The sequence below is a fragment of the Magallana gigas genome, chromosome 9, assembly GCF_963853765.1.
Source record: "Magallana gigas chromosome 9, xbMagGiga1.1, whole genome shotgun sequence".
Classification (NCBI taxonomy): domain Eukaryota; kingdom Metazoa; phylum Mollusca; class Bivalvia; order Ostreida; family Ostreidae; genus Magallana; species Magallana gigas.
Window position 1 is genome coordinate 31,376,490 of NC_088861.1, and position 17,642 is coordinate 31,394,131.

The 17,642-nt window shown below is 31.7% G+C and overlaps 1 protein-coding gene across 1 annotated transcript; it reads right to left on the reverse strand.

The window, feature by feature from the left end:
• Positions 1–2,879: 2,879 nt before the first annotated feature.
• On the reverse strand, positions 2,880–13,775 carry LOC136271540 (uncharacterized). The gene is made up of 5 exons (XM_066071752.1): positions 13,416–13,775; positions 11,660–11,718; positions 6,214–6,348; positions 5,933–6,058; positions 2,880–3,699 (listed from the first exon to the last, which is right to left on the reverse strand). Exons 1-5 carry the CDS (start codon positions 13,493–13,495, stop codon positions 3,068–3,070), a joined length of 1,032 nt encoding a protein of 343 aa, XP_065927824.1. The 5' UTR covers positions 13,496–13,775; the 3' UTR covers positions 2,880–3,067.
• Positions 13,776–17,642: the final 3,867 nt, after the last annotated feature.

Genomic DNA, 17,642 nt, shown 5'->3' on the forward strand with positions numbered 1-17,642 from the left:
ATTAATATACATGTACATGTAATTATATTCAGATTTTTATTTAGTTTGTTTTATTTAACTGATATCAAGATTACTTGGTTTGGTTGATCGATGCTGTTAATTTTTAACATCTAATATTGGGGTTCGTCGCTTCTACAATTTTATAATAACATAGTTGTAATTTTGGCAATCAGTAGCAGTACATGTACTATTCTCTTTTCACTATTTAAATGTACTTTCGGCTTATGACTATTTTTGCCTGATTAGGCGTATAATAAAACACACCCGCAGCTTGTATAAGATGCAAAACAGAGTAATATACGTTGTCTGGTTTGATTTTAAGATTATTAATTGGGCATGTGCTGTTAATTTTGAGAAAACAATACATATTCCGAATAAATGTACTCATATTATTTTTTGTTTTTAAATCACCTACTGTGGTTTCATCAATATTCGTTGAATACCAATTTTCGTGGATTTCGTTGTTACATGTAAGTATATCCTCGAAATTAAATGTTCATTGAAGTGCAATTTCCATTAAGATTTTGTATTGATATGGTCATTGGCCTTGAATTTACGTATCCTTGAAACTGTGATTTTCAATTTATCCACGAAAATTGACAACCTTGAATATTAATGAAACCACAGTATTCATTGTTTAGCAAAGTTTTCTAAATACATGTCACATTATATCAGAATTTCTTCGCAAATTTGACTTTAAGTACCCACTGCTGCACTGACTTCAACTGCATTGGCTTCTCAAAGGAGGGCGATGTTAAACAGACTGTTTCATTAAACAAGTGATTCCAGTGTCCCCTGGCAGAGAAAACAACAAATATACATCTTGTTTGACTGTCAAAAGGCACTCAAAGCCGACGCAAATTATTGTGAAATTCCTACCGTTACAAAAAGGATGACATCAACACTTTACAAAAATGCTGTGACGTGTGTGAAAAGGAATCCAACGGTGGTGGCGAATCATGCCCAGCGACACACTCAGCATGTATGGAAAGACAGATATATTATCCTGTATATAATGCAAAGTATTGAATCAGATTCGGAACGTGTTCTTTTATGGGACAATTTAAAGGCTTTACAGTTTTCTATATCTATTTCAAACACTTTGCTTTTGTCGGAACTGATGAATGACCTACAGTTGTTGTGATTGAAGATACTAGTATTATGGCAAAATCTGACAACCGTATTTCTCCACATGACATTTTGGCTGCCATGTCTATTTGGTTATATAAATTTTCAGAAACAAAATGCATTATTTTGAATGTTTGTAGACATTGAGATGTTTGACTTTCATTAAAGTAACTAGATGATAACCCGCCCAAGCGGGGGAATTTTCACTTTACACATTATTATGATATAAATTTAATGCTTAATATGTTGAACCATATTTCTTTGTTCATTTTTGTATAGGCTTTGCCTGATTTTTTCCTTATATAATTATTTTAGAATTCAAATAAAAAAAGGCTTTTAATTGTAATTATTTCAAACCAGTGAATGGGTAATTAGTGTATCTCTTTCTATAAATGTGTTCTATTTTCAGTATAATTTTTATTACTGTCCTAAATAAAAAATTCAGATAAAAAATCTGGAGGATGTCCCCATGAAACTTTCCCGTTTTATGCATACATTATTTATCCATAAAGACGTAGATTACCATAATATGTTCGTAATGTTTACAAATTAATGACTAAGGTTTACAACCAATCTCTTGTGGTTTGAAAATATATGGAACTAAAATGCGCTAGGTTATGAATAATTATCCAGTTGCATGCATATATTAAACCAAAGTTGTCTGATTCAAAATTTATGCCCGATGTTTAACTCGCGCTACACTTTTCGCCATGATGTCAATTAGTCAACCCATTTCTGGGTACCCCGCTCTAGAAGGTTCTTTCCATTGGTACTAAAGTCACAATAATTGTTCCATTTTATGTATCACCTTTTTTTTTAAATCGAAGTCGGATCCAAGGTATTTGCCCGCGATGCATGATGAACTCATCCTATACTTTCCGTTAAATAGTCAATCTACGTTCTTGGTTACCTCGTTCTGGAAAGTTCTATCCACTTCTCTCACCAGAGGTCGTGCTTTGCAAGCGAATGAGTAACACAATTAAAATCGCCTACTAATGAAACGGAATGACTCATCTTATTTATTCAACATTTGTCAAATATTAACTTTTATGTATTCTCAAAATAGGCTCACAGTAAATTTTTCACTCTTTACGTAATCATTAAATATTATTTTATTGCAAGTATATGTTTTTATCGAGAGTATCCCTGACTCGGATCCGCCAAAGCGTGTCCACCACCTTACTCTCATTTTTGCTATTACAGGCGTGTTTAACAAAAATGAAAGTAGGTTTTTGATTAATTTTACAAAGCTTACTTAGCAGTTAAAATGCAATTATACCTTACCGACATTATCCCAAATGTGTTGAAATACCAAAGGTGTAAGCAAGTACTCTGTTGCAGGCATGTTATAGTTTATTTGCAAAATACCTTAATATATAAGTACATATATATATTTTATCTTTTGATCCCAATATTTGTTCAGGTGTTTTGAGTACCTGTTCATTTGATAAGTTTAAGTATTGACTTTTTCAGGGATATCCCTGTTTTTGATTCGTCATTAATATATGACAATATTTTGTCAATGCATGACTATTTAGTTATTTTTATTGCGAAATATTAACAAGCGGTAGTTCATAGATAACCTATCATTAATCATATAAGGAAGCATGTTATTGTTTCAATAATTTGTATTTGTATACACCCTTAACACTTTCACCTATATTACTTTTACGACATTAAAAAAATGAATATCAATGTTGAGATTAAAACATGTATATATTGATGAAACATTTTACACCAGAATGAATATACAATAACACTGAATACCCTAACACTTGTATGATATTGACGAGTAAATGTTTTACATATAGCTTTACAAAAGAAATAAAAACATAAATCAGTTTATCGTACGATACAGTTGATAAATATCGTTACATACAAATGTACACATATGCCTAAGGTAAATACGAATATGCTGGAAAAGAGGATGAAAACACTTTTAAACAACTGTAAGATATTGATGATATTCTGCTTCTATTTCACTAGATTGCGTGTTATGATAAGGCTGAGATTCATTTTCATATACATCATGTTGAAAATGGCTCTCTTGTACCAACGATGGTACTTCAGTGGCATTCGTAAAACAGCGTTGGGAATTTCCAACAGAGTCTGTCATTTCAAGATCAAAATCATGTTGTTTGTGTAACAATACATCCTTAGAGAAAGCTCGTTTTGCGTATGACATGTTCCTGTTATATTTGTTTCCGTCCATGACTTCAAAAGTTCTACTGGATATCAATTTCCGTTTATAATAAACACAAAGGCCAATTATGCAACAAACCATAAGGATCATGGCTGTGTTGAGTGAAAGAATGATAATTATTATATCATTGCTGCCCAATACATTTCCGTCTTTGTCCCCTTTATGTTCAGAACTTCCAGTGCTAAATGTCAAATTTGCTATTGTAGTGATTTTTGGCTGGCTTAAAATGATGGTTGATGATACATTGTCGCTGATTGTAATGTTTTTTAAGTTTTGAAAGGCAGACTCGTTAGAGAGCATTTTCAATTTTTCGTTCGAAAACGTAACGGAATTTCGGCTATAATCGTAATGGGTTACCGAACTGTAATCTGCAGGAAAAATGAAAAAAAAATAATACCATATGCATGTATGCAAAAGGGAAATATAAGACTATATGAGATTTAGACATACACAGTTTAAAAAAATAATATAAAAAGTATAGATAAGGTTGATATGTGTTGTTCTCTGCATCAAAATGAAATGCAAGTTTTTTGTTTATAATTAGTCGATGAAAGCAAGTGTATAATCCCTATGTTGTTGTAATATTGCTCACTTTCATTTTCTGTGCGTCAAACAGATAACACGCATGAGTATATGTGTTAATATTAAAGTTTGAGTATGTTTAATGTATGGTAATTTTTGAATTGACTATTTAGAAGGCTGGGTGTTCATGACCGTTTTGATACTCTTTTATATACCCAAAAAGAATAGTTATGTTTAAAGATATAAAAACATGTTAAAGTTCTGAAGCTTAAATGTATGGGGTTTTCTTAACTAAATAGTATTATATAACTTAAATAATCATGTAAATATCTTAACCTCTTAGGAAAATATGATGGTTTAATGTTTAACCACACAGCCTCCGTAATTGACCATGACCTCGTAAATACATTTAAAATAATATCATCACCTTCACGTTAAAAAAAACACTGAGTGGGGAAATTGAGAATAATTATCATATTTAATTATTTCCTTGTACGTATAGGGTCAGATAGGTCTAGTATATCCTATAAATTGTTGTACATTGACGCGTATTAAAAAATGTTCACCGGGAACAACGAGGTCAATATACAAGAATATGGGACGAAATAATGTCAAACATCCAATATTGCTTGCATTTTTTCTGAAACCTTTCATTACGTCAAGTATAAACTGGTTTTATTCTGATCAAAGTATGCCAAATCTTCACGGAATTAAACATGTGTCGCGATTTTGCTAATAGACACGTTGGTGTAATGAGTGACTTATATAAAACGTTCTTCATGGTTACTCAGCATGCAATGTGCATGAGCTATTCTTTACCTAAGGACGGATTTGTCCGCCATTATTTTATTTTTTCACTTAGCCTCCGCCAACGTTCACTTCTCTGGCTAACAATATCTTAGTTCATAAAATCAACGATCATTTTTCCGCATTTCGAATTTAATGTCTTTAAAAATATATGTAAACATCGTCGTAAACGGCCAAATGTTTTTTAACAATCTTACTTTAAAACGCTTTAAAGTTACATCAATATAGAATATACATGTAAATGTATAATAAATACCTTAATTTAAGCTAAATGGTCCAATTTGGGCTATACCAGTACCAGATAATTTTCCAAACAAACGAACTATCTAAGAATTAATTATCAAGGAGTGAAATTTGATTTACTGTTATATATTCATATATGTACATTTTCCTTTGTACAAGACACTAATTCACTTCAGTTATAATTGTTTAATTATCTTATTAACTCTTACACTTCATCTTTGATTTATTTGACTCACTCATATTAAAGTTTTACTCTATGACATATGTCACCCGTGTTTAAGTGCTAATTTCTATTGTTTTCAATTCTGATTAATTTGTGATATACACCATTGTCCGGAAAGAGGAATTAGGTTTCCGATTGTTCTGGTGTAGTTTTTGGATTCCCAGAAATCACCAATACCGACCTCAAGTTCAAATAGAGTGCGTTTTACCATCTAGAACATTTTAGTCTTATTGTCACCGGATATATAGAAACACCATATTTTCCCTGATGATAGTTATATAGACTTTCGTCTATTTTCACCGGCAGAGTTTGTCTCCTTTCAAATTTAGACATATTCAAATTAATTAAAAATACTTTTCTTTATGGGAACACAAAGAGCAAATCAAAATGCATCATATGAATGTTTTGAAAAGGAAGCCGTTAACTTGGTTTCGTTCTCCGAATGATTATAATGTAGGGTTTTGCAACCCGTATGTTTTGCATCGATTGTAAACAAAGTAAACTAGATTTTTTTAGCTGCATAACCTATAATTTACTCCATTATCTTTATTCTCTCTCTTCTCTCTCATTCAAATTATGAAAGGCATTGTTGTAACACCGCTCTACTACGACCTGATTGGGCAAAAGACCAGTTAAAAGTTGAATGGCGTTAGCGCCTATTAAAAGCTTCTTCGTAGTTCACTGTAGCTCACACTTATGAATACTTGTTCAGTAGCAATTAACACATTTACTCACCGATGTGGTAGTATTTGCATTTGAAAAATGTAATGTAATTCATGTTCATAAATAGATGTAATCGTACATACCCAAACATCCTTGTATGGGGTCACACGTTTTATTGTCACAGTTACAAATGCTCTGACACTCTTTACCGTAACTAGGATAAGGACATTTTTCCAAGCAGTGGGGACCAAACAGTCCATCCTGGCATTCTTCATTAACACAAATTTTAAAATACATTATCTGTATCAAAAATAGCCGAACATTTCACTTAAAACATCAAAAGTATATCTATCAGCTTATGAACAAAACGCAAATCAATGAACGGGTAGACATATTCATGAGATTATAATTAATCATTCCTTACCAGCGTTTTTTATGCAACCGTATTGGTAGTTACATAGGTCTTCTTTGCAATTGCATATCTGTTGACAGAGTAAGCCGTAGGATGGATACGGACATCGTAGTTCGCATACCTGACCAGTGTAACCACTTGTGCAACCTAATCAAACACGTAAACAACATGTTAGAATACCTATTTTTTGGTTTTCACTCAAAATAAAAGATTTTAAAAAATTACATTTCAAAATAACGAAACCAGGGTTGCATCAAATATTTTGAATATCTAATGTTTGCAGGTTGTATTATGCTATAGAACTATACGTTATTTATATTTTGCTCAGGTTTCCTTTTGACAATTATCAAACTACACTTTCAGTTTTATAAGTAAGATGTCATAACATTAAGTAAGCTTACGATGTCTTTCATTAAGGTAATGGGCATTTGAAAGCTAGCTGCATTTATAACACATGTACTTACTGAACGGTCTTGTTCTTTCAAACCACATTTATTACTTTTGGTATTGTTCAGCTTTCATAGCAAATTATAATTTTGTCATATCAATCATATTTCATATGCAGATGTAATATGCGTCATTCGAATGATTATTTAGGCATAAATGAATATAGAAAGGTAAACACTCTATAATAATTTAGACGTGACAACACTCTAATCTTTGTTTCGGATTCGTTTCCTTTTGAATGTAACTTGTATATTGCGTAAATTGATAAAAGCAAATTACGCATTTACTAAACGACTTAAACAGATAAATGTATAACTGCATTGCTTGTTAAAACCATGTTAAAACCCAAGAAGGTAATCTCTTGCATGTCCTAGTGTGGAAATAATTATGAATATCAAAATGCATCTCTTTCAACTCAATGAATATTGTTCAACAACCATGCGAAATAACGACATCTTTTCGTGATAAGAAAATGATATTAATTCTGATGTTTCTACGTTTTCTGTTTAAATAATTGTTGTTTTTTTTCATATATTTTGGTAATATTTTTAAACAAAGTATTTTTGCATTGAATAAATATATGAAAGTTGCATATAGACTCGTTTGGAAAACAAACGACTCTAAAACTATCCCCGTAGACTTAAATACATGTAGCGTTATATACAAGTAATAGAGTAAAAACATGTATGATTGAACGTACAAACGTAACTCATTATAACAAGTATGTATTGGTGATCCCCTTTTAAGCCCAATACAATGTAGCTCTACTTTATTTGATGCCTTGGTTTTATAATTTCGTATTTACTTATGCCTTAAAAGTAAATGAAATCTTATTAAACTGAAACAGAACAATAAATACAAACTTAGCTTTAAGTACTTAATATACCGTTCATCCAAAATTATTGTAAGGTTTCACAGTCAAGCTCACACCATTTATATTCATATTTATTTCACAACAATTTACAACTTCTTTGGACTGAATATTTTATTATATATTGTATTTGTTATATAGGTCTGGTAACAAGACTGGCCCTAAGCCAAATAGATAATATGTATAACATTATTATTATTAGTCATTTCTATCTGCAGTCTGATAAATTAAAGCAGTTGTTCGTTTTAAGGTTTTGTCGTTGCGTAATGATTTTCACATCCGTGTTTGATATAATTGCGGAAGTAAAATGTCATATTTAGATGGGAAAAATTCACAATAATAACACAAATATGAAAGGATAATATTACGCAATATTTTTGTAAAAAAAAAACCTCTTTGCATCATTATCACATGAGGAATTCAACTTAACAAAGACTATTACTCTGAATAGAAAAAAATACCACTGATGCTAATGAAATGTGCTCATAACGCATAGTTTTTAAAATCAAAAGTGCAACCGAAAAATACAAAACAGAAGCAAAGCAACCAAGGACAATGCAAAAATTTAGAGTGGAATGAAGTACCATGAAGCATCCTCTGCTGACCAGTCACACCCACCGTGTGATTTTTTATAAATCCGAAGACAATTCGGTGATTGATAATGGCCTAACAATACGCATGAGAAACGTCAGTCAGCCTTCGACCTAGCGGAAGATTGTATTTGCTGACAAGGCCATTGCAGACACGTATCATTGGTGTCTGCACCCCCACTTTTTGTCACAGCAAAGTATTTCTTCAATATACATATAAAAGAGTGAATTATCAGGGAGTTCCCCTCTTTTTAAGACCAAGTCAAAAATTAAAAAAAAGAAAATGAACAATGATATCAAAGTTATAGGTGTACTACGATATCGCCCACTCCATTTCCTACAGCTTGGAATTTTCATAAATTTTTGGGTTTTTATTTTATTTATTTTTTGCTTGTCAAGGTTATTTGGATGAGTCTGCCATCCCCTTTTGAAAAACAATTCTACGTGCCTGCATTGAATCGACCATAGAACCTTGTGTTTAAAACATTTGACTCATGAAAATGAACTTCTTGACAATCCAAATTCGACAATCCAAACCGTAAGTGAACAAATCTTTTTACTTTTTTTTAAAATCTTCGCATTTGCTGTAAAACTCTATGAAACGAATCATTTACCAAGCACATTGATATTTTTACGCAGCTATTCAGAATCTATTTTACTAGAAAAAAATCAAGTAGTTGATTCCTTCAACAATGAAAAATGACCAAAACAGACTCAACCATCTCAAAAATCCATAACACGAAATACAAATCAAAAGCAGAGCAACACGGACCTCTTAAAATATAAGGTAGAATCAGGTGCCTAGGAGGACTACATGTAAGGACCTCCTGCTGACCGGTCACACCCGCCGTGCGCCCATGTCATATCGGTAAAAATGTCATTATCGGGAAAAATGTCGTAATTTGGGGGAAAATATCATGATCGGGAAATAAAAGGAAAATTCCGTGGACAAAAAAATAATATGTTGACATTTTAGCTCACCTGAGCTGAAAGCTCAGGTGAGCTTTTTCTGATTGTGTCTGTCTGTCCATCTGTCTATCCGTCTGTCTGTGTGTAAACTTTTCACATTTTCAACATCTCCAGAACTACTGGGCCAATTCCAAACAAAACTTGGCACAAAGCATTCTTTGGCAAAGGTAAAGAAGCATCCGGAATTATCAATTTAAAGTTGTGAAAATCATGACCCCCAGCAGTAGGGTGGGTTCACAATGAAATGGGTCAAATTTTCACATAGGAATATATAGATCGAATGTTTTCAGAAACTAATCAGCCAGGAAAGCGGAAACTTGTTTAGAAGCATCTTAAGGTAGTACAATTCAAATTTGTGAAAATCATGATCCCTGGGTTTAGGATGGCTCCACAATAGGGGTCGATTGTTTACATAGGAATACATAATGTAAAGCTTTTAACAATTTTCTTTTCAGACACCAATCAGCCAGGAAAATTGAAACGTGTTTAGAAACATTCTCATGTAAAGTATATTCAAAGGTGTGAAAATCGTGACCCCCAGGGATAGGGAAGGCCCACAATGGGGGTCGAATGCTTATATAGGAAAATTTAGAGTAAATCTTTAAGAATTTACTAAAAACCAATTGGCCAGAAAAGCTGAAAAAACTATATATGATATTAGTCAAATTTGGCCCCCAAAATTCGCTATTTTTAAAATGATTCGGGTACATTAACTTGTTGTGTTATTTTATAAAAGAGTTGACATGAAATATGTTTTTCACCCATTTATTTGATTTATATGCTCTCACTGGCAGTATATGAGGTCAGAAGTGACGCTATTTTTATAATTCAATCAAAATCAACCAAAAATTGACATTTTTCTTATCTTTTTTCGAATGGGAAATATAGAGCGACTCTTTGAACAAGAACGAACTATTTGTCACTTATAAGTATTGGAAAGATACATCTTTGGTGAAAATATTTTGTTTGTTCAAGCAGTCGCTCAATGTTTCCTTAAAGAAAAACTGCCTCAAAACAAGCCGTTTTATGCAAAAATGAGAAAATGGCGGGAAAAGATAAACTTTATGATGTCATATTTTTAAATTGTGGGCACTAAAATCAAAATGAAAATTATGGAAAAACTTCAAATGTATATTTGTACAAATAAAACAAAGAATTACAGTAAAATGACAATGTTCATTTTAGGGGGCCATTTTAGGCTCAAACAATATATGGTCCTTTGTGTGAAAACACCCTCAGATAAGGTAAAATTAAAATGTGTTCAAATCGTGATCCCTGGGGGTAGGATGGGGTAACAAGGTGGGGGGGGGGGCATAGTAATTTATAAAGAAAAATCTCTAAAAATATTCTACACCCATTTTTCAAAAAATAATTTGCCTAGAAAAGCTGTAACGTTTATAAAAGAAACTTCAGATAATATAGAATTAAATTCGTTTAAATCAAAATCTTGAGGAGTAGGGTGGGCCACATTGGGGATCGAATTTCACAAAGGAAAACATTTTAACTATTCACAAAAACTTAGATATTATAATATATGAATTTAATTATATGCAAGCATTTTGACATATTGCTGATTCTAAAACTGTTTAGACTTTGGCCCCTAGACGATTCTTTGACCTCACAAAAGGTTCAGAGTTTGATGTAGGTTTATATAAACAACTGTTTAGGATTTTGAGAACTGAAAGCTTGATATATGATATGACTATTAAATCATCCTCTTCGAAAATGGACTTGATTATAAACATATGAATATCCAGGGGGGAAATGGATTTTTATATATACAGGATCTACATGTATAACATTGTCCAGATAGTTTGTATTATGTCTCCATTTAGCTGATTTTATCATACGTATTGCTCCTCACGCTAGCGATGTGGCCCATGGGCCACTTGTTTCTGTTATCATTATAATTATTGTAACTTTTTTTTTTAAGAATATGAAACAACATGTCTAAATTCTTTGCATTTAACATCTTTCATGATAAAATATAGTAAGATTAACTTTAGCTAAACAGTAACGAATCTTATAAACCAAAGATGGATTCATGTATATTCTCATAAGAATAATATTCTCATTAGGTTATTGAAACCCCAACATCTATAAAACCACATTTGTTACATGTAAAAAATAATTTGTCTTATTAGTAACTATCTATACTACCAACAAAGCAGGGATCACATATAATGACCATCCGATCATGTCATAAGTCGACTATGTATCTATCAATTATCTTCAATTCGTTTTTACTTGATTTGAATATATTAAATATATATTGAACATGTGTAACAATTTTTTTTTCTTTTGGTGAATCATGCGAGCATGAAGGTGGCGACATAACCTGCTAACGCGGGTTATGTATTTTTTTCTGCAATGAAGGTTTCGATCAATTTATAAACGGGACCTATACATTTTAGTCCTGTTAGTTTCTACAGATCTATGGTTATGAGTTACGGTGAACTTCTTAGAAATAGAGGAAATCATACTTGGTAGATATAAATATACAGCAATAATCTTTTGTAGAATTTTATAATGATTCAATTTTAACAAGACATGTACAAGTTTAACATTTTTTTCTACATACTTTCACATTTTCTTAGATTTTGTTTCCAAATATATCCAGGGCAACATTGTTCATCTGACCTGAAAGAAATGCCATTTCAATCCAATTTCAGTACATAAACTTTTTAAGACATTTCTGATTATACTAATAAGTATAAAGATAACTATTGGTTTCATTACCTGCATAATAATGGTGTTGCATATTTGACGTAATAAGCAACATTCGGATCAAATTTTCTTACAATGGAACAACGAAGAAAATAATCAAATGATGGTATAATTTAAATTAATTTTGACCAACTTAATTATTTTCATAGCAAGTTCGTTAGAGATCATTCTCTTTTCGTTACACATTCAAGGCATACAACGGATGAGCCAAATCATGTATATAAAAAAATCTTTATTTGTAACAAAAAAGAAAATAATTATACACAATTTGTCTCTCAAAAAAGATTAAATTTCAGCTTAAGAAAATTAATAAACTAAATTAGATTTGCCGGAAAATTTCCAACTTTAATTTAAATAATCGTAAGTTTGCTAAATTCTGTGTTCATGTGTATATTAAATTACTACACAAACTAGCACGACTGTAGATCTTCAACAAAAACATATTAACGAATGTTGTTTATTTGTATTTCTAGTTCTTCAATTCAGATTTTAATAGAATTCAAATGCATGATTAAAATGTGTCATCTTTTTAGGACACTAAGCATGTAAAACATTATATGGTATTTTCATATTAGTTTATGTTAACTTGGTACAAACAAAGAAAGAACAGAGAAAATTGGGACATATATATTAGATTTAATTCTTTTTCATAAAAAAAATGACAGAACTAAAATTACAAAAGTAATGTTTTATTTATTCAATTTAACAAACAACACTACTTCAACTGCCTCTGCTCGGATGTCAAAAAAAACTATATTAGGTTTACTTAATGATCAAAATTATGTGAATTGTTGGCTTTTAATTTTTTTATGATTTTACATTTTTAAATATTTTATTTCATTGCCTGTCGTGCAATTATTTGAAAGAATTATTGAGATTTAAACCAATATAAAAGATAAAAATTTATAATCATAAAGTAAATCTAAAATCAATACTTTTATTGCCATACAGCTGCCGGAAGGGTTTTAGATGAAAACACAATCAGATATCTACATTTCCTCTTTTTTGCAATAAATACATTTTAGTTTGAGCTTAAAAACAGGAAAATGATGAATGCTATGTCAATATTAATTCGTTTTATTTATACGTTTTTGCTCATGACATTGAACTTTATATCAATTCAAACTGAACAACTCAAAACCTGAGTAAGCAACATACATATTAATTATATATATATATATATATATATATATATATATATATATATATATATATATATATATATATATATATATATATATATATATATATATAAACACATCGTAATTGACATCATTTACTCAACATTCTTTTCCCTTGTATATTTTTCATTTTTTTTGTTAAACTTCCTCTACTTACTATCAAAATCAATAATTAGAATATAGTTTAGTTTTGTTTGTTTAAACTGGTACATAACGTTTATTTTTGGTTCCGTTAAGTATTTTGCCAAAAATACCGTTTATGACACACAAAAACATAAACAAAGACTAAAACTACAACAATATTAATCTAAAAGAAATAAAAAAAAAAACAAGGATATCAACAATGCAAAACAATTTGGAAAATACTTTGCAATACTTTAGGCAAGGTAAAATCTTTCAGTGACATTTTAAATAAGAAAATTCACTTACTGTATACAATTTGTATACACTAGTCTCCATGTAGATATGTAAACCATGCAAAATACTAGTCCTATGTTTACAGAAATCATTATGCGTTGTAATGCGTTGTAAATGCTGCAATATATTCCACTTTATGTTATTTTTTTCGAAAACAAGGAAGAATAATCGTAATGTCTGGCTTGTGTTATCATGTTATCGATGGCTTTATTACAGACAGACGTTAATTTTTTGCCTTCAATGGTTGTTTCCTATAGTGTTTGTCAGTTTTCCTGAAAAACAAAATGGCACACGCACCATTATAGGAAACACTAGACATATTGGAAACATGGCAAAAGGTCAAGCAATGTAAAAAAAAAAACCATACAACGTACAAAGCATATTCAACTCATACACATCGTTCATTAATGTATATAAAAACTAGAGCAGAGCTCGTGGAAAAGCCACGAGTCGGTCTTCCGTTGTTGCTGCGAGTTAAAAATGTATGTGATATGGTGTCAATTATTTATAATGACTAAACTTTCAGTTCTGCTTTTGTTATAAAGATGTGTTGTGATTGAAAGCCTGTATATAAAACGTGTTTTGAAAAAGGAAGAAAGAAAATGTTTTAGGAAAACTATCTGTCGAACACAGTTTATGTAATCGTTTCAAACATTCTTTAAAAAATGAGATGTTTAATGGCGAATTAAATTTTCAGAGGGTAGCAAGCATTGTTACATGTACTCATGATTCATGTGAGGAATTGTGTTTTTTGGGAGTTGATTTTAATCAACTCTCCTATGCAGTTACTCTAGCATACCGAAACTGAAACTGTGTTTGCACCTAAGCACAAATCATCGCCGCTGACAAGACTTAGTTCTTGAAAATAATGAAGCATTTTTTTAAGGGAAACATATAGTCTCGTTCAACCATCGGCTGTCTCCTTACATCTCCGGCAAGTACAGAGTCAGTCTATATTTAGAGGTCGCATCATCAAGCTATCACGTGACCTGGTATCTCTTACTTGTCGGAGATTAACAGAGACAGCCAAGCATCTGGTTGAACGAGACTAGAGTTCATCATTGGTTGGATCCATACAATTTTTGAAATATTTGGAATACCAAAACATAGTTTGATGAAATCAATTCTATTTTAAAATATTACACAACATGATTCATTAGAGGTTTTCTCGAAATTCTAGTCGGAAAAGTCAGAGAATTCATATTATAAAAAGGTGCATAATTCAAATGCAGATTATAAACTACTTGCCAAGCAAACTAGAATAAATAATATTCGATAAAATCAACTCTCAATTATATAACAATTGATGACCTGGGGCTATATATGTTCCGAGCTGTGTGCGCTGAAGCGACACAAGATTCTCGGTCGCATGTGGCGTTTGAATTTACACAGACTGACCGAATAAACAAACGGGTGGGAAAGTGAAACAAAATGTTACACATGAGAAGAAGCCACCAAAAATGATTTTCGATAGATCTTGATATCGTTTTGACAGTTAAAAAAGTCCAGCGCGAGTTCCTGTCAGCGGGGCAGGAGGGGGCAGCAATGAGTTCGCTTCTACAAAGAAACGAACGACCATGTAGAAAAACTACAGGAAGTGATTAATATGTGACCGATATAATCTAATCTAAAGTTGTTTAAAATTCATGTGAATTTTTTTTTTTTAAATCATCGAATGCCTCAATTCAGGACATTTTTTATCGTGCTAGCACCTACTGCAAACATGTTACATGGAACTTTGATTATAATTTGATTTTTAACTACCTTGTATGCTATCTATAAATCAATTCTAATCAACTGTACAAGTTTAATGAATTTATCTTTTCATCTTAAACGAATATAATAGTTGAAAACATAAAAAAATATAGTTGTGTCCGTGCAAAATATGTAACATGAACGCGCGATAAGGTACATGTAGAAGAACACGAACCGACCCAGGATTACTTCTCCACTCGCGCCGGTTCTCCTTAGCCATGTGCGAGGGATGATCATCATTTAAAGGTTTACTATTTGTGTGTGTGTATGGGGGGGGGGGGGGTTGATTTAAAACATTATTTCTGCAGTTTCTAAAATATTTTACATAAACAAACTAACCATTTATTTATGTCTTACATGTACGATGGTTACGATTTGGAGTGATATCGCTCATTAATATTCATTTACACTCAAACGTTCAATTGAATAAATACAAGATGGACAAACTTTTATAGGATTAATTAAAACAGTTCCTGTTTTTACGGCTATATTAACTCAAACACGTTCATATGCATGTAAGTGTGCGTCGCGGTGTGAGAATCTTGTGTATTAAATACCCGCTTAATTACCGCTAGGTAGTGCAGCCGTGGCTAATCTCATCGGCCGTTGGCGAAGGATGTATTACGTAAAGGTACATGTACAACGCACAGACAGGCACAGTTCAGAACCCAGGAAGATTTGAAAAGTTTGCAGTATAATGACCATACTCTATCAAATAGAAGTTATTTATTTTAAACTTAAAACCCACAATTGATCTGTGTCTATTATTGCTTTAGATTGAGAATGACATTGCTTTTATTAATTAACTGAACGATTTCTTAATTGACACCCAATCGTTTAATCCATAAAAACATTGATGAAGATAGTATTTTGTAAAGTCCATTAGCCCTGAAAATTTGAGCAAAAACCGTTCAGAAATGAGCACGATATGAAGCCTCAAAGTTCGCGTCTAGGAAGAAAAAAAAATAAGAATAATCTTAACCCGCACAATAATAGAAAGGTCTTCCGTTGACAACGGAAGACCTTAATGATACATTTTTTTCAATCATCTTTTCCTCACATTTAACGTTTGCATAAAAAGCTTTCTATTTTCAGTACTATATCTTGATGTCTGATACTCTTACGCTCCTCCTTCATGCTTTTTGTGACAGCAAAATATATATATAAAGACACAAATTACAGGTTAAGTCAACTTAATCAATTGTGAATTGGCTAAGTAAACTTTGGCTACAAGCTAGTATTGACAAGAAACTACTTAGCATCTAGCAAGCACGTGTACACGATTAAAATGGACAGGGATGAATTAACAATAACTGTGAAGTACATGGTCTGAGAGTCGGAATATTTGATGTTACCATGGGGTCTTACTGGTTATACCATGAACACAAATTCACTCATAGGAATTGTCCAGTTAGATCAATTTATTATTTTATTAGGAATGGTAAGGATTATGAAAATACTCGACTTCAGTCCCTGAACTATTCTATTTTCCCATTTTTGCGTTCGCTCACCGTTCGCGTACTGTGCACTCATCGTGCGCACACCGTTCACAGTTTTGCGCTATCATGTTTCATTTTAGTTCAGAGCAGCTTTGCCAATCACCAACAGATTAACCCGACATTTTCATATCAAACGTGAGACAGTGTGCAAACGAAAATGAATTATTTTTTAAAAATCATACATTTATTAAATTGAAATAACTTGTAATAGAAAGATATATAAAAAAAACAAACTAAATTACAAAAATACGTACAAAATTGATGTTAACGCAATAAAAAATCTAGCGCTTTCGATTTCCAACAGACAGCTACAGTTAGTTCAAGCATATCATTTACAACATACACCATAGCATAGCATAGCATTGAAATCTCATAGCATAGCATTGGAATCTCATAGCATAGAATTGGAATCTCATACCATAGCATACAATCTCAAAGAATCGCATTCGTCATATCATACCATAGCATACCATAGCATAGCATACTACATTATTTTAACTCGGTTTTAAATGTTTTTATTTGAAAAAATAAATGTTTACATGATAGATTTGTGGTAAACTTTGGCTTCTTATTATTTCACTTCGAAATGTGTGGAACTCTTCTGTGTATGGAGGCGTATTTGTTCAAATCTCATAGCATACCATAGCATAGCATAGCATACCATATCATTAAGCCCTTCATATCAATTTCTCATAGCATAGCATACAAATCACATAGTATACCATACAAATCTCATAGCATATCATTAAAATCGCATACCATAGCATAGCATTAAATTGTAAAAGATATGCTTGAAATGACTGTAAGTATATTTTATTTCATAAAAATTACTATTTTTAAAGTATTCCGTTTCCAATGGAAGACGTTGTACTGATTTTGATGGTAATTCTTCCTTATTGTTATTCCTCTTCTAGAAGATTTTTTTTATACCTCTGAGTCAATAACGTATTTGTATGCCACTCGATTTCAAATTCAGGGTATATTG

Bases quoted from the DNA above. Each gene is read 5' to 3' on its own strand.
- LOC136271540 (XM_066071752.1), bottom strand. From the start codon at position 13,495: ATGATTTCTGTAAACATAGGACTAGTATTTTGCATGGTTTACATATCT. The intron at 11,719-13,415 runs GTAAGTGAATTT...CATTTCTTTCAG, and splicing joins GTGTATACAAATTGTATACA to GTCAGATGAACAATGTTGCC. The intron at 6,349-11,659 runs GTATGTAGAAAA...GTGTTTGATTAG, and splicing joins AAATCTAAGAAAATGTGAAA to GTTGCACAAGTGGTTACACT.